Source organism: Emydura macquarii, unplaced genomic scaffold, assembly GCF_026122565.2.
Source record: "Emydura macquarii macquarii isolate MOO-44397 ecotype Brisbane River unplaced genomic scaffold, CSIRO-AGI_Emac_v2 contig_1644, whole genome shotgun sequence".
In the NCBI taxonomy this organism is placed as follows: domain Eukaryota; kingdom Metazoa; phylum Chordata; order Testudines; family Chelidae; genus Emydura; species Emydura macquarii.
The window spans coordinates 830,441-852,165 of NW_027131781.1; the positions used below are offsets into that span (position 1 = coordinate 830,441).

A 21,725-nucleotide genomic window follows, 5' to 3' on the forward strand; every position below is an offset into this window, starting at 1 on the left:
TGCTCAGCCCACCCCCTAGATCCTCTCTCCCCAGGGAGCCACTCCCGTATCCCTTATAATGAGCCCCCTGCCTGTGTGAGTCAGCAGAGCCCACTTTCTGGGCAGGAGCGATGCCTGCTGACAAGATGGGGAGCTCAGGAATGACAGAGCCGCCCTTGAACGTGCCTGCAGCCTGCTGCCCCATTGGGCACTGGAGCCCAGAGAGGCTCATTAGTGATGCTCCCGCCTTCCTGGCTCGTCTGAGTCCCAGTGGAGCTGGGCAGTAAGTGCAGGAGGCTCATGTGGAGAGGCCTTAATGGCTGCGAGAGTCGCTTGATGGGCCCGAGGTGGAGGCGGGGGCAGGAGGGGCCGTGGTTTCTGTGGTTCCTCTGACGGGAGCCTGAGCTGCCCCTGCCCAAAGAGCGGACGAGAAGATGCTGCACAGACTCTTGCTGGGCGTCCTCCTCGCCATGGCGCTGCCTGCCAGCTTCCTCAGCACCGGTAGGGCACCCTCGGCCCCCCATCCCCCTCAGCACTGGTAGGGCAACCCTGGGCTCCCCAATCCCCTAGGCAGGGACATGGCAACCCCCAGCTCCCCAACCCCCTCGGCACAGGCATGGCTCCCCCCAGCTGCGCTGCTCCCACCCTGCTCCTGCTCCACTGCGGCCCAGCACTATTCAGGTGGCTTGTTCCAGGGCGTGTCTGGTCCTGGGGGTCAGTGCAAGCCGGCGCATGGTGTGACTGGCGCGCCCCTGGACCGCTCTGGCTGTGCGTGTGGCTGTGCGTGTCCGGGGGTGGCGACTGCTCCGCGGTGCGTGTCAGGGCTGGGGCGTGCCCAGCATCCTCCTGCGTTGCTGTGCCCAGCACCCTTCTCACAGGTTAACATAGGCCATCCGCCCTGCCCCTGCCATCCGGGCAGTCTCCTGTGCCCCCCGCGCGTGGGGAGAGCGCTGGCAATGGCTCGGCCCTCTGGGCTCAGCGTGTCAGAGGGGCCCTCTGCCAGGATTGCTGCGTGCTGGAGGGTGCCCCCCGGGAGCTGGGCCAGCAGCAGAGGCTGGCATGGTTTGGTGCTGCAGGCGCCCATGCACGGGCTCTGGTGCTCCTCTGACGACCCGCTCTGCGGCTGCCCTGCTGTGTGCCTGTGTGGCCAGCACCTGCCCTAACATGGCCAACACGTGGGGGCCACCAGCCCCAGCCACGTTGGCCGTGCTTGGCTCATGAGCGGCTGAGAGATGCCTAGAGCAACCCCCAGCCAGTGCTTGCGGTGAGCGACGTGCTGAGGGCCTGGGGTGGGCAGGTCCGTGTGTGGCGGGCCCCAGGCTAGGCCGGCTCCTGGGACAGGACTCAGGGAGCTGCGGAGCCCGGCTGCAAAGCACCCTGCATAGCCACCGCCTGTCCATCCGCGGGAGAGCTCGGGGCTTCCCCACAAAGCTGGAAGCAGCTGTAGGTTGTTATCTCTGTGACTGCGCAGTGGGCCGAGCTCGTGCGTGGCTGGCGTTCTGAGCAGGCTAAGGCTGCGGCTTCTCCCCCTCGCAGCCTCAGCCCGTAACCTGCACCTCTGCGAGGGATATCCCGGCCCCGATGGGCGCTACCACTCCGGCTTCTACTGCCCACGCCTCACCGACCCCCCCGCACTCAGGTACTGCTGCCCCCACGGACAGCACAGGCTGAAATCCTGCTGCTCCCAGCTGGAGTTTGAGAGCCTGAGGAAGGTCAATCTGTCCAGCATGCCCGCCCCCGCCAGACTCAGGTAAGCAGCGGCACCCGGTCTGTGCCAGCCGTGTGTGCGTCCCTGCTGGAGGGGCCAAGCCTGTGCAATTCCTCGTGGCCCTGCCCTGTGTGTGTCACTGACGCCAGCGCACAGGGGTGCAGTGTGCAGAACAGGGTCGTGCTGACGACAGCGCCTGGCACTCTGGGAGCCACACAGGGTGACCTGCAAAGAGGTGCTGGGGGCTCTAGGGAGTGGCAGACCAAGGAGCCCCACCAGATGGCTTTACATGTCATAAAGGGGGCCACCAAGCAGCCTGTCCTACTTGCGCATCTTGACACACATGCTCTGACCGGCACGACGCTGCATGGCTCTTGCATGGCCACTGTGTGAACCCATTGCACGCCCACACCTGGGACACCGTGCGCAGCTCTGGGCACCCAGCTCAGAAAAGAGCCATGGACATCGGAAAAGGTACAGAGAAGGGCAACAAACATGATTAGCGCACGGAGCAGCTTCCCTCTGAGGAGAGGTTAAAAAGCCTGGGACTGGTCAGTTTAGCAAAGTGAGGGCCAAGAGGGGTACGCTCGAGGTCTATCACATCATGAATGGTGGGGAGGACGTGACTAGGGACGTGTTATTTACCCCTTCGCATAACGCAAGCACCAGGGTCGCCCAAGGAAATTAACAGGCAGCAGGTTTAAAACAAATGGAAGGATGTACTTCACACAATGCACCGTCAACCTATGGAACTCATTGCGGGGGTGTTGTGAAGGCCAAGACTATAACGGGGTTCAGAAAAGAACTAGATAAGTTCCTGGAGGATAGGCCCAGCAGTGGCTATTAGCCAAGATGGTCAGGGATGCAACTCCAGGCTCTGGATGTCCCTAAACCTCTGACTGCCAGAAGCTGGGACTGGCCGACAGGGGGATGGATCGCTCCATAATTGCCCTGTTCTGTTTGTTCTGACACCGCCACTGTGGGAAGACAGGCTGTTGGGCTAGATGGACCATTGCTCTGATCCAGTGTGGCCGTTCTTAGGTTGTAATGGAAAATCACGCCTCACTAATCCGCTCAAGTGGCCAGAGCTTGTTCACGGGTATCAACGACTCACGGGCAGCCCCGTTTCCCAGCAGCAGCCCCAGAGCAGAGACTCTCCATTCACTCCGTGTCCATGGGCAGCAACTCTGCCAAGCACCGTGGGCCACACGTTTCCCTAGATGCACTGGGCTCCCCAGGCTGGTGGTTCCCCTGGCACTGAGCTGGGGAAGACATGCAACTCAACACCCTCTGGCACCTGGGTTCCTCTGGGGAGGGGCAGACACCCGGTGGCAGCAATAGGCTGCCTGGCGTAACACAGCCATTGCCTTGTCCCTTCCCCCGCAGGAATCCGCTGCCACTTCTGGCGGTGGGGCTCTACAGCCTGCTCATCCTCACGCTCGTGGTCCTCGACTTCCTCCACTTCTGCAGACTCAACCTGCTCAACTTCCGCAGCCTCTGGAGCAGCAGCCACCTGGGCAAGCGCCTGGCCAGCGCCTTCCCACACCGCTGCCCGCAGCCCGGCCCAGCCCGAGGAGAGACCCAGCCGCAGGTGCCAGCTGCGCCCACGGCCCAGCCCAGCCCGGAGGACAGCAAGTGTGAACAGCAGCCGCTGCAGGGGCTGGGGGGTGATGGCCCACACTCGGGCGTGGGGCAGCGGGTATGTTAGCTGCAGCTACTTACGGCAGCGCTGGTAGCAGGGCCTGGTGTGCTGCACCAGGACAACGTGAGCCCGGCCCTGGGCTGCTTGGCCTGGCCTATCCCTCATAAAGTGCCTAGCTGCCCCCAGTGCTCTGTCTGTCTGGGACTGACTCCAGGAGAGAGGGGAACTTGGCCCGGTGGGGGCTCGGAGTCACGTGATGACATAGGCGGGGCAGGGCTGTTCATCCCGCCCAGGGCTCATCTGTGCTCAGAGTCCCTAGTGTGGTGTGTGCGTGCTCATGGGTGGATGTGTGTGGGCACGTGTGAGGGTGTGTAGGGGGTGTGTGTGGTGTGGGGGGTGCGCATGTGCACATGGGTAAGCGTGTCTGGGTATGTGGGTGTTGCGCACGTGTGTGGGGGTGTGTGCGTGTGCACACTCCTGCCTTGCTAGAGTGAATGCCTGTTGTGCAGCTGTGGGTGTGACCCTCTCTCTGGAGGCACCATCCCCCCGGCACGCTCGGGGTCTGCTCCTGCCTGAGCCAGTGGCGGGGAGGTACTGACCCCCGCTGGGCCTGGGGAAGGGCGGAGGGGCCGGCTGCAGCCTACAGCGCGCAGCCATTTGAGGCGCAGCCACCTGGTAACTGGGAGCTGGAGCCTGGCACTCCCCAGGCCGGCCTCCAGCCAGCAGCGCCAGCCACTCCTGCGGGCGTCCCCCGGGCACTGGCCAGGGCTGCACCAGGCGCCGGGCGGGCTCCCTCGGCCGGGCTCAGACACCCTGACCCGCCCCTGCCCTGCCCAGCTCTGCACGTGGGGGCGGGTCCTGCGCGCGGCTCCCCCGACCGGCACGTGACCATCCTGAGGTTCCAGAGTCAACAACGGGCGGGGCGGGCCGGGACTAGGGGGGCGGAGTTGGTTCGGGAGGTTAAGCACCGCCCCTTCCCTGTGCCCGTCACGTGGTGCCGGCTCGAGCATCACGGGCCTGCGAGCGAGGCCGACTGGGGGCGCGCGGACGATGACGTCATCACTCAGCGCATGCGGGCGATGACGTCATCACTCAGCGCGGTTGCGGGCCGGCGGCGAGTAGAGGGCGTGGCCGAGGTGTCGGATTCAGCATGGAGGGGCCCGTGAGTGACGTGACCGGCCCGGCCCGGCCCGGCCCGGCCCGCGGTGGGGGAGGGGGCCCGGCTCCCGGGCCGGGGGTGGGGCCGGATGGTGCTGGCTCCTGGGGGACCCGGCTGGCGGGGGGGGGTTGGGGGGGGCCGGCTCGGTCTGGGGGGGGGCGGTGCGGTGCGGTGCGGTCCGGGCTCTCGGGGGGGGGAGGGGCGGTCCGGGCTCTCGGGGGGGGCGGGGCGGTCCGGTCCGGTCCGGTCCCTCTGACGGTCCCTTCGGCAGGAGGCGGCGGCGCAGCTGCGGCAGGAGGGGAACCGGCTCTTCCAGGCCGGGGACTACGCGGCGGCGCGGGCCGTGTACACGCGAGCCCTGGAGCGCAGCGCGGGGCCCCCGGAGCGCGCCGTGCTGCACCGCAACCGGGCCGCCTGCCACCTGAAGCTGGTGAGTGCCGGGCGGCGCCGGTCCCGGGCCGGCTGTGGCGGAGCCGAGCGGGGCCTGGCCGAGCGGGGCCTGGCCAAGGGGGGCGGGCGCGGCTCCCGGCTCTCGGGGTGCGAAGCTGCGAGCCCCTCCCTGCGGCGGGGCCGGGCCGGGCCGGGCCGCTCCGCACAGCCCGCGCCAGCTGCTCCCCCAGCGCCGGCCCCGCCGGGAGGGTGCTGCCGGGCGGGCGGGGGGGACGGCTCCTTTGGCAAGTCGGCATCAGAGGCACGTGGGCGGTGGAGCCAGGGGTGCAGGGTGAGGCCTGGACGGGTAGATAATGGGGCCACGGGGCCTGCCTCTCCACCCCCCAGCTGCTGGCCTCCTCGCGGGCCTGCTGTGCCTGCCGGCAGGTCGCTTCCCCGCACCGGTTCCCAGGGTCCCCTCCTGGGCTCGGAGGGTCCCTGAGCATTTACCCGGTGCCACCCCCCGGTGCCTGCCCTGCCCCTGGTGTGCGGCGCCGCCGTGGGGGTAGCAGGGAGGCATCTGGAGAGCCAAGGCGCAGGTGGCCCCGTGGCAGCAGGAGTTTGGCGGTTTGTGAGGCCAGCAGGGCCGGTCTGGTCTGGTCTGGTCTGAGGGGGATTCCTGGGGCAGGGTGGGTTGAGCAGTGCGGGAGGTGGCTGTCACTGGCAACTCCACGAAAACATCTGCTCAGCAAGATCCAAACGCCACAGATCTCCCGCTCTGGGCAGGTTGTTCTGTCCTCTGGTCGGGGCTTCTGGCCCTTTCCCTGTGTCCAGGCCAGGCCTAGTGGGAGACCGCCTGCCGGTCCTGTGCATCTAGCGCCATGGCTAGTGGAGAGGGGAGGCCACGGACCTGCTTCTGTCATCTGCGTCCTTTCTTTACAGGAGGATTATGCCAAGGCAGAAGCTGATGCATCTAAAGGTACGGGCAGGTGTGGGGGCTGTCGGCTGGTTTGCCATTCCCCTGAGTTCCTGGTGGGGATGGGGGAAGCGGCCTGAAGGCCCCTCTGATTGTGCTCTGGTCCATGCTCAGCCATTGAAGCCGACGGCCATGACGTGAAGGCGCTGTTCCGTCGGAGTCAGGCGTTGCAGAAGCTGGGCCGCCTGGACCAGGCAGTCTATGACCTGCAGAGGTGTGTGAGCCTGGAGCCCAAAAACAAGGCCTTCCAGGAGGCATTGCGCGGCCTGGCGAGCAGCATGCAGGAGAAGGTGAGCACCGGCGGAGCCAGGGCGGGGGCAGGCTCTGGAGTTCCCAGCGTGGGCCTGGCCTTATTGCTCCTGGCCTTGCGTCCAGGCGGGGGCTGAGTCACAGGCCTGGATGGCTCCTGCTGCAGTGTGTGGGGGTGATCGAGGCCGTCTCTAACCTGCGCTTCTGTCTGTCTCAGATGAAGCTCATGTCCTGTACAGACTCCAAAGTAGAGCAGATGTTTCAGATCTTACTGGACCCCAAGGAGACAGACACAGACAAAAAGCAGAAGGTACCTGCTCTGAGCAGCCCCCGGGCAAGGTGTGCGGGGGGAGGGTGAGTGCAAGGGCAGAGTGGCTGGGCAGCGCTGACGGGGGCGGTTCCAGTCCCCCAGTGGATGCTGCTCACTGCAAGGCATGAGCTGCACGCGGGGACAGGCTGTTGCTGCTTCGAGCTGGGGACTCGTGTTCCGGCTGCGGGATCTGGAGGCTCTGGCTCAGCCTCTCTGAGCTGTTGGAAGCCAAGGAGGCGCCTCTCGCTGGCTGCCCAGGCAGTGATCCCACCTGTGGGCCCCTTGGTGTCATGGTGTGGGTGACAGTGCGGTTCCTCGCTTGTAACCAGCCCTGGGGGTGAGCTGCTGCCGGCCAGCCTGGACACGACTCCTCCTCTCTCCCAGGCAGCTCAGAACCTGATCGTGCTGGCCCGGGAAGAGGCCGGGGCAGAGAAGATCTTCCAGAGCGATGGTCTGCGGCTGCTGCTGCACTTGCTGGACACGGGCAGAGAGGACGCAATGCTGGCGGCTCTGCGCACCCTGGTTGGACTGTGCTCCGGGCACCGCTCGCGGGTAGGTGTGCGCTGCTCCCGTGTCCCCATGGCTTGGGGCCTGTGCCCCACGTGGTCCTTGCCCAGGCAGACGCTTGTCCTGCACAGGATGAGCAGACAGTTGCAGTGAGTGCTGGTGGGAGACTCGCTGCAGCAGACGGGCCCTGACCCTGGCGGTTGCTGCCTGCAGCTCCCGACGCTGCTGAGCCCCCGGGGAGCTGTACGTGGAAGCTGCTCAGTGAGCGGGTTCACTGCTCTCTGCCCTGACCTGGCCGGGGCGCTGTCTCTGTGCCGTCAGCTCAGCGTGGGACCCTCCCCAGTTCCACTTCTATAGGCTGGGATCAAGGGCTGCAGTGAGGGCATCTACTCTTCTGGGGCTGTCACTGCTGATCCCTGGTGCCCCTGCCTCCATCTCCTCTGGTGCTGGCTCCACAGCCCTTCCCCCCAGTGCCAGCTGCAGTGCCCATGCTGCTGCCAGTCTCCTCCCAGCCAGTGCACTGCTCTGTGGATCTGTCTGTCCCCACCTTGCCTTCCTGCTGGCAGGCTCTCGCCAGAGAGCGCTGGGGGTGGCGGGGAGGCCTTGCCCAGTCAGGCGCTGCCGGGGATTTGGGACTTGCTGGGGCGGAGCTGGAAGCAATTCCCAGCGATGATTTCCTGGCGACTGCTTCCCTGTGCTCGCAGACCATGGCGATCCTGGCGGAGCTGGGGGCGCCGCGTGTCCCGGCCATTCTGGGGGTGGAGCACGAGCAGGTGTCTCTGGCGGCCTGTAACCTGCTGCAAGTCATGTTCGACGCGCTGAAGGAGGGGCTGCAGCGGGATTTCCGCGGCAAGGAGGAAGCCCTTGTGCTGGGTGAGCGACCCCGTCTCCCTGCCCAGCGCCAGCTGCTGGGGGGCCCTGTTCTGGCCAGACCTTACCCTGTGTCCCTGGGTTGGCTGGCACATGTCTCTTTGGGCGCCCATTCTGTGATGTGAGGGATGGACACCTGGGGCAATGGGACCTCTGGCCGGGCTGTGATGGGAGTCCTGGGACTCTGTGCCTCTCCTCACCATTTCAGCCACCTGCCTGGGGCGGCAGCTCCCAGCATCCTTCTGCAGAGCTCACTGTGTCTCCGTGAGGCTGGCCCCGCGAGCCTGCCCCACCCAGCTAGGGAGCAAGAGGCAGGAGACGCATGAGCCGCCTCCACGCTGTGCTCCCAGCTCCCCGGGAGGGGGCCACTGACGTTCTTGGTGTTTGCTGTCTGGAAGATCCCTCGAAGGAGCTGAAGCTGCTGCTCGGGCACCTGTTGGAAATGCTGACCCAGGAGGGGGCCTCGGCCCATGGCCGCGACAACACCCTCAACCTCCTGATCAAAGTGGTGCCGCGGAAATCGCTGCAGGAGCCCAACAACAGCCTGACCCTCTGGGTCATCGACCAGGGTAAGAGCAGCTCGGAGCACCCCTGCTGCGACCCCCCCAGCTCCACCCCACTGCTCGCGTGTGCACATAGCGTGTCCCTCTGGCCCTGGGTCAGCAGCATGGAGTCGCCTGCTCCCTGAGGGGCAGCAGCTGAGCGGCCTGTCTTTCTAGGCCTGAAGAAGATCCTGGAGGTGGGGGGCACAGTGTGCGAGGCCCCCGGCAGACTGCCCGGGACGGAGAACAGCCGGATGAGCGCTGCCGTCCTGCTGAGCAAGCTCTACGGTGACCTGAAGTGCGACGCCGAGCGGGAGAACTTCCACCGGCTGTGCGAAGACTATGTCAGGTGAGGAGCGGCCGCCAGCTGCAGCGGCAGGGGCTGCAGACGGGAGCGAATGAGCTCCGTGCCCTGGGGCACAAGCTGGGCACCAGCTCTCCTCCACCAGGGCATTCTCTGACGGCTAGCAAGAGTGCTCCTGGGGCCGTGCCCTGCTCCCCTGTCCAGTCTCTGCTGGGTGGGGCGGCATGGCAGACACCAGCCCTCCCTCCCTCCCGAGACGGGAATGGGGCCGCGGCAGTGCTCTGGTGCTGTGGTGATGGGATGGATGTTGCTGGGCCCGTTCTGTGCGGCAGGGCTGGTGGAGGGTATGGCTGATGCTCACGGGCAGGGTTAACCTTTCCTGCTGTTCTTCCCCTCCAGGAGCTGGTTTGAGGGGCATGGGTTGGCTGGGAAGCTGCGTGCCATCCAGACGGTGTCATGCCTGCTGCAGGGCCCCGCGGAGGCTGGGAACCGGGTGCTGGAGCTGGAGGGGATCATGGAGAGCGTGCTGGCTCTGTGCGCCTCCGTGCGCGAGGTCGACCAGCTGGTGGCCGTGGAGGCGCTGACCCATGCTGCCGACAAGGCCAAGCGGGCGTCCTTCATCACGGCCAACGGGGTGACCCTGCTCAAGAACATCTACAAGTGCAGCGAGAGGGACAGCATCCGCATCCGGGCGTTGGTGGTGAGGGGGGTGTTGCATGGGGGCTGAGCTGCTGCACCCGGGCGTTGGGGGAAGTCGCTGCCGCGGGGCTGGGGGCACGCAGGGGCTGCAGGGAGCGTGGCAGCGCGGCAGAAGCTGTTGGGCTGATGAGCTCTTCCTCCGCTCAGGCGGGGGCGGTCCTCATGGCCAGGTTCCCCCAGGCGTGTTTAGGGGATGGAGGCTGCCCAGGAGGTGCGGGCCTGACAGGCTGTTCTTTGTTGTAGGGGCTCTGCAAGCTGGGCTCTGCCGGGGGCACCGACTTCAGCATGAAGCAGTTTGCCGAGGGCTCCACCCTGAAACTGGCCAAGCAGTGCCGCAAGTGAGGGCATGGGGTGTGGGGGTGGGGTACGGGGGTGTGGGGGGGCAGGCGCAGCATCCAGGCCAATCCTGTGCCGGCAGGTCCCCACGCTGATGTGCTGCCCCCCCCGCAGTGGGAGGCCAGTGCAGGCTGACGGCTGCCTCGCTCCCCCAGGTGGCTGTGTAACGAGGCGATCGACGCGGGCACGCGGCGCTGGGCGGTGGAGGGCCTGGCCTACCTCACCTTCGACGCGGACGTCAAGGAGGAGTTTGTGGAGGACAAGGCAGCTGTGCAGGCCATGTTCCAGCTGGCCAAGGTGATGCTACGGCTGGGGCAGAGCCTGGCCCTAGAGGGGCCTGGGCGAGGTGGGGGCAGCGGCCGTCATGGAGCCGTGTGTGGGGCAGCAGGGGCTGTTGGGGTTGGGGTAGCACAAGGCCAAGTGCCTCCCGGGGCAGGGGACGTGACGTGCATGGCACAGAGCTGGGCGCGGCAGAGGCTCCTGCGTGGCACCAGCTGGTGCGGGGGAGTCCTGCTGGCGGCCCAGGGTTTGCCGAGTGCCTCGCTGTTCCCCGCAGTCGGAGGAGAGGAGTGTGCTGTTCGCGGTGGCCTCCACGCTGGTGAACTGCAGCAACAGCTACGATCACGAGGAGCCAGACCCCCAGATGCTGGAGCTGGCCAAGTATGCCAAGCAGCACATCCCAGAGCAGCACCCCAAGGTGAGGACAGGCTCCCGGGGGCTCCCCCAGGGGGTACAGACGTGCAGGGGCCTGTGCAGCCTGTGTTGTCTGGGGCACCCGTGGGGCAGGAGCGTAACGAGTGTCAGGGCTGGGCGGTGGGGAGCAGCGGGGGGCGGAGCCGGGGGCTGGAGGCGGGGCGTGTGTGCATTGTGTAGCTGCCGTTCTCCCACAGGACGAGCCGGGCTGTGTGAGGCGGCGGGTGCGGAAGCTGCTGGCGGCTGGCGTGGGGTCAGCTCTCGCCTGCATGGTGAAGAGCGAAAGCCCAGCACTGACCAGCTCCTGCCGGGAGCTAATCGCTAGGTGAGGCTGCACTGGGGGGCGGGGGCTGGGGCGGGGGACCAGCTGGCCAGTGGGTTCTGGGGCTCCCCTGGGCAGGGTGCCGGGGTCCTGCCTCGTGTGGGGGATCCGCAGCGGCGTGCTCCCCGTCGGTGCCGGTGCTGACTCTTTGCCCACAGGGTGTTCCTGGCCGTGGTGGAGGACGCAGCGGACAGAGGCGGCGTGGTCGCCCAGGGAGGGGGAAAGGTGAGCTGGGAGCCGTCACCTCCCCTAGAGCTGTTAGCCCCCTGCCCTTCCACTGTCTCCCTGCAGCACCCCCACGGGGGCTGGCCTCACACGAGTGGGAGGGAAGGCCAAGCAGGGGTGGGGGTTGTTGTCAAAGCCCAGAAGCGCCCCTACCAGCCTGGCTGGCAGTCACTGTCCTGGGGTGTCCCTTCTGGGCAGGGCTGTCGCTAGGGCCGGTGCGGCGAAGCTGCTTCCTTGCACTCGGGGGCCGTGGGCGCGAGCTGGGTGTTGGAGGGCTGCTGTACCCTGCTCTGGTGCTGACGGCCCTGCCCCTCAGGCGCTCATCCCGCTGTCCCTGGAGGGTACCGAGGTGGGGCAGACCAAGGCTGCGCAGGCACTGGCGAGGATCACCATCACCTGCAACCCCGAGATGGCATTCCCTGGAGAGCGGGTGAGTGTGGCCTGGCGTGTGCTGTGCTGGGGCGGGGCTGCCCCACAGGGAGCCAGCGATCTGTGCCCAGCAGCTACCTCTGGGCAGAGTCTCTCCCCTGTGGTTTGGGAGCCTTTCCTCAGCTGGGGGCCCTCGGGCGCACGGCGCTTGGGGAGGCAGTGATCTATCGGCCATGTCTGAGCCGCTCTTGGGGCCGAGAGTCCCTGCAACGTGCCCGTCCTTCGGGCGTCTTGGGGTTCTGCAGCCACAGCCTGAGCTCCTCTGTCTGCTGCCTTGCTCCCTAGATCTACGAGGTGGTCAGGCCCCTAGTGAGCCTCCTGCAGCTGCACCGCACGGGCCTGGAGAACTTCGAGGGGCTGATGGCGTTAACCAATCTGGCCGGCATCAGCGAGAGGCTGAGGTAGGAGGCTCTGTCCCTGGTGTCGGTCGGGCGCTGGCTGCGGCTCTGCGTTCGGTTGCTGTCCTGGCTCTGCGCAGACGGGGCATGGCAGGTCTCGAGCCAACCGCCCAATACCCACAGACTCGGTCAGCAGCGAAGGCGCCCGGCCAGGTTTACTGCCGACGAAGCCTGGTGCCAGCTCCCCATAGACTCTGGTTACATGAGGACACGTCTGCCTGTGACAATGGACACGGGCCAGTGAAGGGAGGGACCTTCCATTCCCCACTCTACCCACTTACACCCAGGTACAAAGCAGTTACGTGTGGCCCCCCTTCCCTTGCACACGTTGGTTCGGTCAGAACATGGCTGTCCATCACAGTCGTCCTGCCTGTGTCGTTAAGGGGGGTTGCTGGGTCCGCGCTGTCTCTGGGGCAGGTACTTGTTCCAGATGTGGCATCGGGCTGGTGTGCTTCGACCAGGTGTGCTCCTGTCGACTCCCCGCAGGGGGTGCGTGTGCGCTGCATGCCCCGTTCTCGGAAGGTTTTTCCTAGCGGTACCATCGGGTCGGTGCAGGTGCCCCGTGGAGCGGCACCTCCATGGCGGTGTACATTGCGCCTGCCGCCCCACCGCTGCCTCTGCTCCTTCCTACCACCCGTGGCGGCTGTTGGCGCTTCATTCGTCTCGCTGCTGCAAACGTCCTCCCCGTAGTTTGCTGTGGCTCCTGGACCAGCTAGAATAATAGGTCAGTCGCCATCGCTGGGCTCGATTCGTAGATACGTTTTAGTTAAGGGGTTTCCCTCTTTTTTTGGACTTCTCCCCTCCCGGATACCGGGGCAGCCTCGGGCCCAAGGATTCAAGCCAAGCCCTGTGGATCCTGCCACACGTCTCTGCCAGAAGGCCACCCCACGACTCCTGTTTGAAGAGCGATGGGGAGTGGCACCAGACCAATGGCTGCGGGTTCTGCGGGGGAAGCAGAAAAGGGAGGAGTGTTCGCCTCAGGCTCATCCTCCTGGAGACAGCTTTCCTGCAGGTACCCCAGACCTGGCACCTCGGTGCGCCATGCTCCGGCCTGCCAGAGAGCCCGCAGCACCCCAGAAAGACTCGGCGCCGAGGGATTCCTAGCACAGACACTCGCAGGCACTGAAGCCAGTGCCCCACAACAAACAGGAAGTCTGACAGAGGGGGCTCGCCCACGGTGTGGGCTTTGGGGAAGGACACTGGCTTCGCACGCTGCACCCAGCACCCTGCCCCCCCGAGAGCACCATCAGTCCGGTGCTGATGGACTCCCCGGCTAGGGGGACCGTCCAGTGAAGGAGTTGGACCTTCCCTCCACACCGCATACGTTCGAGGCGGCAAGGGACCAATAGCCATGATGGCACAGCACTCCCCTGCCAGAGGAGAAAGCACCGACCGAAGACCTCAGGGCGCAGAGAGCAGTGCCGTCCAGAGGCAAGCCCGCCAAGCTGCAGCTCCGGTCGCCTTCTCGGCACCGGTCCCCAGCACCATCGTGCTTGGCACCGCCGTGGTCTCCTCGCTTGGAGTCCCGATCATCGGACGTGGAGGCAAGTCCTGTACCTCCAAAGGTAGCGGGCACCGGTCTGAGCGGCGCCGCTACAGGGAAGAAAAGGGACAGGCACCCTTCATGGGACCATGGCCAATGCAGTGGCAGATGCCCCAGCAGTGGCCCCTGTGGACCCAGGGGTCTCACTCCAGAGATCCCTTCTCAGTCGCTTCGCACAGCCAAGCTGCCTTTACGGCGAAGCGGAGAGCACCACTGTGCGGCACAGACCAACGTCGGCAGAGAAACCCAGCAGTTGGCAACGGCCGGCGCAGGGCCCGGCACCAAGGCCGATCCTGGCACTGGCCAAGAGATCCTGGACTAGGAAGATCCCCGTGGGCCGGGTGGCCAGGAGGGCAACACCTTGCCTAGGGCCTCGTTATCCTCCCCAGATGAAGCAGGAGCAGGAATATCAGCTACTCACATCCCCACAGACAACAGAGCTCACCTAAAGCTTCTGTGGATAGCCCAGGACTTAGGGCTCCCGGCGGAGGAGGTCCTAGAGTCAGTGGACACAATGGCGGACATTTTGATGCCAGAGGGATCCTCAAGGGTGGCTTTACCATTGACCAAGACCATCCAGACCACAATAAAAACGCTGTGGCAAACACCAGCCTCTATCGCCCCCACGGCCAAGGGGACAGAAGGTACTTTGCACCATCTAAGGGTTACAAGAACCTCTTCATGCATCTGCAACACGGTAGCCGCCGGGAATAAAAAGGAGAGGCAGAGACGACAAGGCCTGATGCCTAAGTCGAAAGATCCAAAGGAGTTGGATCTCTTGGGAGGAAAGTCTGCTCCACCGGGGCCTACAGCTCCGCAAGTGATACTCGGTAGATACCGCTTCAACTTGCAGGGTGCGATGTCGAAGTTCAAAGAACTACTCCGGCCGACTCCAGGGCAGAATTTGGAGCAATGGTGGAAGAGGGCAAGACAGTAGCAAGAACATCTTTGCAAGCCGCATTGGACACGGCAGACTCGGTGACAAGAACCATGTCATCCGCGGTCACCATGAGAAGCAGTTCCTGGCTGCAGGTGTCTGGTCTCCCACCGGGGGCCCAGACTGCCATGCAGGACTTGCCGCTTACGGGCATGGGGTTGTTTTCGGAGCAAACCAACTCCAAACCCCACAGCCTGACGGATTTTAGGGCAGCTTTGAAATCCTGGGAGCTCCACACGCCTTTCACGCAGAGGAAACATTTTAAGCCCCAAGCCAGCCAGAGATTCTACCTGTCTCAACCTAGGCAGGACTACTCGAGGAAGAGGGATAGAAACAAAGACGTAGGATGCCCCAACTGCTCAGTTTGGGCCAGGGCTCAAACAGGCAGCTCTGTGACCCTACCAAACCTTCTGAGGGTGTGGCCGAGGATGGCACTCCAGGCCAGTTACTGGATCTTCCCCCTGTTTCCTAAACTGTTTATCCCACTTCGCCCAGATCTCGTGACCGACATCTTCTGACAGTGGGTTCCCCAAGTGGACCTGTTCGCAAGTGAATCAACAGGAAGTGTCACCAGTTTGTTCCTACCTGAAGCACAGTCCAGGATCAATCATGGATGCATTCCTCCTTCCTTCTGTATTGCGCGTTTCCACCATTCCACAAGGCACTCCTCAAGGTCAGAAGAGAGAGGGCATCCGTCATCCTGACAGCCCTGGCTCGGCCCGGCATGCACCGGTGCACAACACTGCTGCAGCTTTCTGCAGACACCCCGATCACCTGCCATTGGTGCCGGACCTGATCACGCAGGACCACGGCCGTCTGCAGCATCCCAACCGAGGATCTTTTCATCTCTCGGCGTGGAAGCTGCGTGGTTAAGCCCTATGGGGTCAGCGTGCTCAGAGCAGGTACAGGAAGTTCTCCTCAGCAGCAGAAAGCCGTCCACCAGGGCTGCAGATCTGGCTACGTGGAAGAGGTTCTGCATGTGCCTGGTGCAGAAGGGCACCCCTGCGACACAAGCGTTGCTGCCTCTTACTTTAGACCCTGCTGCATTTGAGGCTTCTAGGGCTAGCGACAGTGTCCATAAAGGTGCACTTAGCAGCAATTTCTGCTGCTGCTTCGAGTGCTGGCTCATGGCCATTCCATGGGAAGTGTGTGCATGTCTCCATGCACAGTTACCAGAACTTTTTTCCCTTTAGCAGTACCCGTAGGGCCGGATTCAGTGCCCCCTGGAGCCCCGTGCACATGCCGTGGTATATGAGGCGCTGCCGGCCCTACACCCCTTCAGTTCCTCCTTTCCCCCTGTGACGGTTGCTGGAACTGCTTCGGCTTGCATCACAAGTGCTCAATCCCTTTTGTTCTCCTTAATCATTTCTTGTTTGTCTAGGTAGGTAGATTGGAGCGCAAGTGTTGTTAATAGTGGTAGTTAGTCACATGGGATAGTCCCGGCTGGGACTTTGCTGGGAGTGAGGCATGCCCCGGTCACTGGGTTTCAAACTGTGCGCCTCGTGTGGGAAGGCCTGTCTGCTGAGCGACCCCCATGTTAGTGGGACTCGCTAAAGCGCTTTGCGGACACGTTGCCCCAGGACCAGGCGCTGGATTTAGCAGCATCCTGGAGGAGGGTACCATGGTGGCCAGAGCAGCGCTGCAGGCATCTTCGGACACAGCAGACGCGGCAGGCAGAGCCATGGCCTCTGCCATCTGCATGCACAGGTGCTCGTGGCTGCAATCCTGGGGCTGTCCCAGGAGGTCCAACAGTCCATCCAGAACCTCCCCTTCGACGGGTCGGCCTTGTTTTCGGACCAGACGGATGCGAAGTTGCATGGTCTGAAAGACTCGAGAGCCACGCTCCGCTCCTTGGGTCTTTATACGCCCCAGACTTCTAGATGCCAGTTCTGTCCTCAGGGCCAGCAACAACAGAGGTACCAGCCACAGCGGTTCACGCCCTACAGACGGAGGGACAGAAGTAGGGGTCTAGGAGACGTCAGCCATCGCCAGGGTCCTCCTCAGCCCACCAGCAAGAGTCGTCTAGGCGATCCGGCGATCAAAGGAGGCCATTTTGAAGGTGCGCCCAGGGGCAGCGTGCCAGCCTGTTCCCTGGATCCCTCCCGGCCCTTCTTGAACTGCTTCGCTCCCTTCCTGTCCAAATGGGCCAAGGTCACTTTGCACCGGTGGGTCTTTGGCATCGTCCCTGCACGCCAGTTTGCTTCTGTCCCTCCCTCCCCGTCCTTCTGCAGGGACCCCTTCCACGAGCAACTGCCCATGTAAGAGGTAGAGACCCTTCTCAGCCTGGGGGCCATAGAAGGGGTTCCACCGGACTCGAGGGGAAGGGGTTTTACTCGAGGTACTTCCTCATCCCCAAAGTGAAAGGGAGCCCTGCGTTGTCTCAACAGATATCTGAAGAGGCTGAAATTTCGCATGGTCTCCCTTGCCTCCATCATCCCCTCCCTGGGTCCAGGAGACTCATACGCTGCCCTCGACATGAAGGACGCTTGCTCCTACATTTCTGTCTTCCCCAGGCACAGGCGTTTCCTCTGTCTCGTGGTGGCCGGCTCCCATTACCAGTTTGCAGCATTGCCCCTTTGGCCTTTCCTCGGCCCTGAGAGTATTTACTTAATACTTAAGTACTTAATACTTAATAGTACTTAATACTTAAGAGACCAGTTACTTAAACTCTCTGCTCTTTACTAAAAAGGTTCCCTGTGACCCCAAAGGGTCAGTCACAGTACCAGTTCAATATAAGTTTGGATCTTACCTAAAATACTACGCTACCAGCCAATCCTTTAGTAACTAAAACTAAAGGTTTATTGTAAAAAGAAAGAAAGAAACCATGAGAAAAATGTGAAAGATTAGACCAATCAGATACACACAAATGATTGAAAGTCCAGATACATCAGGTTTCTAGAAGAATTGTGGAGTTGCAGGTTTGTATAGTCCCCTCTGGTTCACATCCAGTACCTGGATGGGCTTCAGTCCTTTGTTACACAGCTTCACTCACAGATGACTTGGTCCAGAGGTAGGTAGGTGTCTGAAGCTCAGGATAGAAAACAAAATGGTTTCTGGGGTTTGATCTTATAAACCCTCTGTCCCTGGCCATGCAGCCTATGGAAACGTATGGGAGCTAAAATGGAGTCCCAGAGTCACATGGGCCAATCCTGGTGACTCTTCAGGTCTGCCTTTAGTTTCTTCCTGGGCCCTTTGCTTCTGTAAAGGTTTCGATGGGCCATTAAGCGGGCTATTGTCCTGCCACCTCTCCGTCTGGGGTGTATCCCAGCCAGCACAATTTGAAACACAGGTACATCAAATGTGTCCATAACTTCCATTACAGATATACCACATGAACATAAGCATTGCCAGCTTTCTCAGCGCATCATATCCTTTCTAACAGTACCTGACATGGCATATCTGACATGAATCGTTATGATTTTGACGTATTGATGTTAATCAATATGACAAATGCTCCCCTCCCCCCCATCTGCCCAGCATGACAGGGCATTCCTGGACGCATCCCAAGCCAGAGCTTTTCCAGGCTTCGAGGCACTGTCTGCTGTCATTCTGCCCAGTTCTGGCTTGGAACTGTCACCTGCTACTCAACAGACTAATGGGGCCTCCCTTCGAGCCTTGGCAACCTGCTCGCTCCTCTGCCCCTCGTGAAAGGTGGCTTCCTTCTTGCGATTACCTCAGCCAGGTGTGTCTGAGCTCCAGGCTTTGACCACAGATCCTCCGTACTCGGTGTTTCACAAGGATAAGGTGCGATTACGACCCCACCTGGCTTTCCTCCCTCAGGTGGTTTCTCAATTTCACGCAAAGCAGGAAATCATCTTCCTGAAGCCACATGCCAGCAACAGGGAACGCAGCCGCCCCTCTGGACGTCAGGCGCGCATTCGCAGTCTATATAGAACGGACTAGCCCCTTTCATCTGGGCATTGCCATAGCGGAGAGGGTGACGGGTCTCCCAGTATCGTTGCAGAGGGTTTCGCCATGGATTGCCTCCTGTATCAGGACCTGCCGTGCCCTGGCCAGAGTGCCAGCCCTGGCAGCGCGCCCTGGCAGCGCCCTCCACCAGGCACAGGCGTCCTTGGCAGCTTTGTTAGTGCAGGTGCCCGCACCCGAGAATTGCAGGGCTGCAGCGTGTCACATTACACCTTCACTCAGCTGGCCAGAGATGAGGCAGCATTTGGCAGAGCGGTGCTTCTGTCAGCGATTGTGTGAGCTCCGACCCCTCCCCCCGTATGGTCCGTTGGGAGTCACCTCCTTGGAACAGACGCGAGCAAGCACTCGAAGAGGAAAAGTTACCTACACCTTTGTAACTGGTCTGCGAGATGCTGCTCGCGTCCAGTCCGAGACCCTCGGTCGGCGCCAGCCGGCAAGAAGGGACTGAGGAGGCAGCAGGTGAGCGGGTCCCTATGTACGGCGTCATGGACGCGCACCGCTCCAGGGGCGCCTGCACTGACCCGCCGGGTACCGCTAGGGGAAAACCTTCCGACAACGGTGCACGCGGCGCGCACACAAGCACCACGTCTCGAAGTCGGGAACGGTTTATTCTGGTGCCAGCCTTCTGGAATGTTTGCAGGGGTGTCCTGTGCCTAGCGCGGCTCAGGAGTGTCCTGTGCCTAGCGCGGCTCAGGAGGGTGTGGTTACAATACCTGCTCTGTGCATGCCAGCTGCTGTGAACTTACACGCAGGCACGTTTTGTAACAGGGCCTGACTTGGCTGTATCAGCAGGGCTTGATTACTTTAGTTCAGGCGCAGACCCTGTGCCGAGCCTGTCTCAGGCTGGCCCTTTCTACTACGCCTGGGCCCACTCAGCTGCTCAGAGACCATCTCAGCCAGCACTAAAGCCTCGGCCAGCCAGGGGCCTGGCTGTGCCTGGGGGGGCCCTCCTGGAGCTGGAGCTGGAGCCCTCACGCGTGCCTTGTTGCAGACAGAAGATCCTGAAGGAGAAGGCGGTGCCCATGATCGAGGGCTACATGTTTGAGGAACATGAGCTGATCCGGCTGGCAGCCACCGAGTGCATGTGCAACATGGCCATGAGCAAGGAGGTGAGGCTCCATGCGGTGCGGGGAGGGGGGGCCGGGCTCTGCGTGGCAGGAGGGCACTCAGGTGTCTGGCTCTGGCTTGCAGGTGCAGGAGCTCTTCCTGGCCGAGGGCAGCGACCGGCTGAAGCTGCTGGTTCTGTACAGTGGCGAGGACGACGAGAAGCTGCGGCGAGCAGCCTCTGGCACGTTGGCCATGCTGACCTCCCTGCTGCCGCCGATCTGCAGGAAGATCACCCTCGTGGTGAGCTGCCCTGCCCCCCACCCCTCTTAGTGCTCAGCGGTGCCAGGTGCCCCAGCGGCCATGCCTTGCACCCTGACACCGAGACGGCAGGTCTGTCCTGCTGCCACTGGCTGCTCTCCCAAAACACCCCCGGCGGGTCCAGCTCCTTCCTCTGCTGCTCTGAGCTGTTATGGAGCAGCAGCATGTCCCGCCCCAGAGCCAGCGGTGGTGCGGCGGAGGGTACGTAATCTGGGACCTTGGTGTGACATTTCAGTCTCTTGTGACTTTGAAATGAGTGTTGCAGAGTGCTCCAGCCCAGGGCGTCCTAGCGGGACCTGTGCTGGGGCCGGGGCAGCGAGGAGGGGCTGCAGCAGCCAGCTCCTGTCACTGCCCGAGGGCCAGGGGCCTGGCGTGTTGTGGGACGGGGCAGGGAGCTCACAAGCCGCAGAGGGGGCAGCAGCTGCTGTTCCCTGGATCTGTCCAGGAAGCAGGCCTGCTCCATTGCTTCCTCGGGCCTGGATTCTTGGTGACTCAGGGCAGGGGTTTGTGCTCTGCGGGTAACTACCTGAAAGGGCGTTCCAGGGAGGATGGGCCTAGGCTGTTTTCGGTGGTGGCAGATGACAGAACAAGGAGCAACGGTCTCAAGTTGCAGGGAGGGAGGTCTAGGTTGGACATTAGGAAAAAGTTTGTCACTAGGAGGGTGGTGAAGCACTGGAATGGGTTACCTAGGGAGGTGGTGGAATCTCCGTCCTTACAGGTTTTTAAGCTGAGGCTTGACAAAGCCCTGGCTGGGATGGTTTAGCTGAGGTTAGTCCTGCCTTGAGCAGGGGTTGGACTAGACATCTCCTGAGGGCCCTTCCACCTCTGTGATTCTAGTGTGGGGTGTTCTGTGCCCCATACGAGGGGCTTGGGGCCACTGGCTCAAGGCCATCTCGGTGTCTCCCCACAGACGGCTCATTGGCTGGAGATCCTGCAGGCCCTGCTGCTCAGCGCTGGCGTGGAGCTGCAGCACCGTGGCGCTGTGATCGTGCTGAACATGATGGCGGCAGAGCGGGAGATTGCGGCCACGCTCATGGAGAGCGAGATGCTGGAGATCCTGTCCGTACTCGCCAAGGAGGAGCAGGACAAGCCCCGCGTGGCCCAGGCTGCCAAGGAGTGCCTGGCCCAGGCCGTGGCGTATGGGCTGATCAAACCCCACGTGAACGGAGAGTGACGGACGCCCCTGTGCACACTGCTCCGGGCTTGTAACACGCTGAGCTGCTATCGACAGACACAATGCATGTGGGGCTGGGGACCACGGGCTGCTTGGTGGAAAGGGCTGAGCCCCCCAGGGATCTGGAGGGCAATGTGGGCTGAATTCTTGTCTTAAACTTAGTGGAAGCAGGCGGGGCAGGGCCTGCCGGTGCTGTCTGGTTACTGGGCTGCTTGGCTGTGCTTGGGGTAGGGGTCTCTGCTCTCAAAGCTGCCTGCGCTGCGGCAGTACCGGTCCCCTGTGCCTCGGAGCTGGCTGCCTCCCCCCACCTCTTCTGCTGGGAGCGCTACGCAGACAGCCCGGCCCTGCGCGCTGGAGTGCCGGTGTGTGCGGGGCTGGGGCCAGCCTGCACCTGCTGCCCCGGGATGGGCCTTTGCACCGCACCGCTCTCGTTGTGCCTTAAGTGTCCTCTGCCCTGTCTCGCTGGCTGTGATGACAGCCCTGCGCTGGGGGCCGGGCAGTCAGCTTGGAGTTACGGGGGCTGGTGGGGGAGGGGCACTGCCCCGTGGGCTGGTGCCCTGCGGGCGGAGGGCAGTAGCGGCAGAGGGTGGCAGTGGGAGCAGCGGCACAATCCATTCCTGCCCCAAGCTGCTGGAGCCTGCTGCCTGCGCTGTGAGGCCGGCTGGAGCCTGTTCTACGTCGAGGGATTGCTCAGACCCATTCCAATATAGGTGTGTGCGCCCCCTGCACGGGTCTGTAGGGTCGGCTCAGGCGCCCCTGGAGCCCTGCGCTCATGCCGTGGTATATGAGGCGCCGCCGACCCTCAGTCCCTTCTTCCCGCCCCTGACGGTTGCTGGAACATCTGCCCCTTGCTCTGCAAGTAGCAGACCCCGTTGTTCACTGCTGATTAGTAAATCGTTGTTAGGCAGCAGTTTGGTTTGAGTAGTGAAGTGTTAGACAGACAGACAGACGATAAACAGCCTCGGGCTCAGGGCTGGGCCGTGCCTGGCTCAAGGGGTTTCAAGTCCTGCGCCGCTTGCGGCCAGCCCTTCCCTGTGAGCGACCCTGACCAGCGCTGCCTCC

General features: G+C 63.0%; 2 protein-coding genes across 2 annotated transcripts; both read left to right on the top strand.

Annotated features, from left to right (window-relative positions):
* Positions 1–449: 449 nt before the first annotated feature.
* LOC137158267 (protein shisa-like-1) lies at positions 450–3,395 on the top strand. Its single transcript, XM_067556052.1, has 3 exons — positions 450–480; positions 1,516–1,729; positions 3,074–3,395. The coding sequence occupies exons 1-3, from the start codon at positions 450–452 to the stop codon at positions 3,393–3,395; spliced, it is 567 nt and encodes a 188-aa protein (XP_067412153.1).
* Positions 3,396–4,460: 1,065 nt separating this feature from the next.
* Positions 4,461–21,373, top strand: UNC45A (unc-45 myosin chaperone A). The gene is made up of 20 exons (XM_067555404.1): positions 4,461–4,491; positions 4,760–4,918; positions 5,800–5,836; positions 5,948–6,123; positions 6,300–6,392; positions 6,777–6,944; positions 7,604–7,772; positions 8,168–8,338; positions 8,489–8,660; positions 9,015–9,315; positions 9,558–9,652; positions 9,806–9,947; positions 10,207–10,347; positions 10,541–10,668; positions 10,824–10,890; positions 11,207–11,320; positions 11,605–11,720; positions 19,116–19,233; positions 19,316–19,471; positions 20,400–21,373. The coding sequence occupies exons 1-20, from the start codon at positions 4,480–4,482 to the stop codon at positions 20,661–20,663; spliced, it is 2,799 nt and encodes a 932-aa protein (XP_067411505.1). The 5' UTR covers positions 4,461–4,479; the 3' UTR covers positions 20,664–21,373.
* Positions 21,374–21,725: the final 352 nt, after the last annotated feature.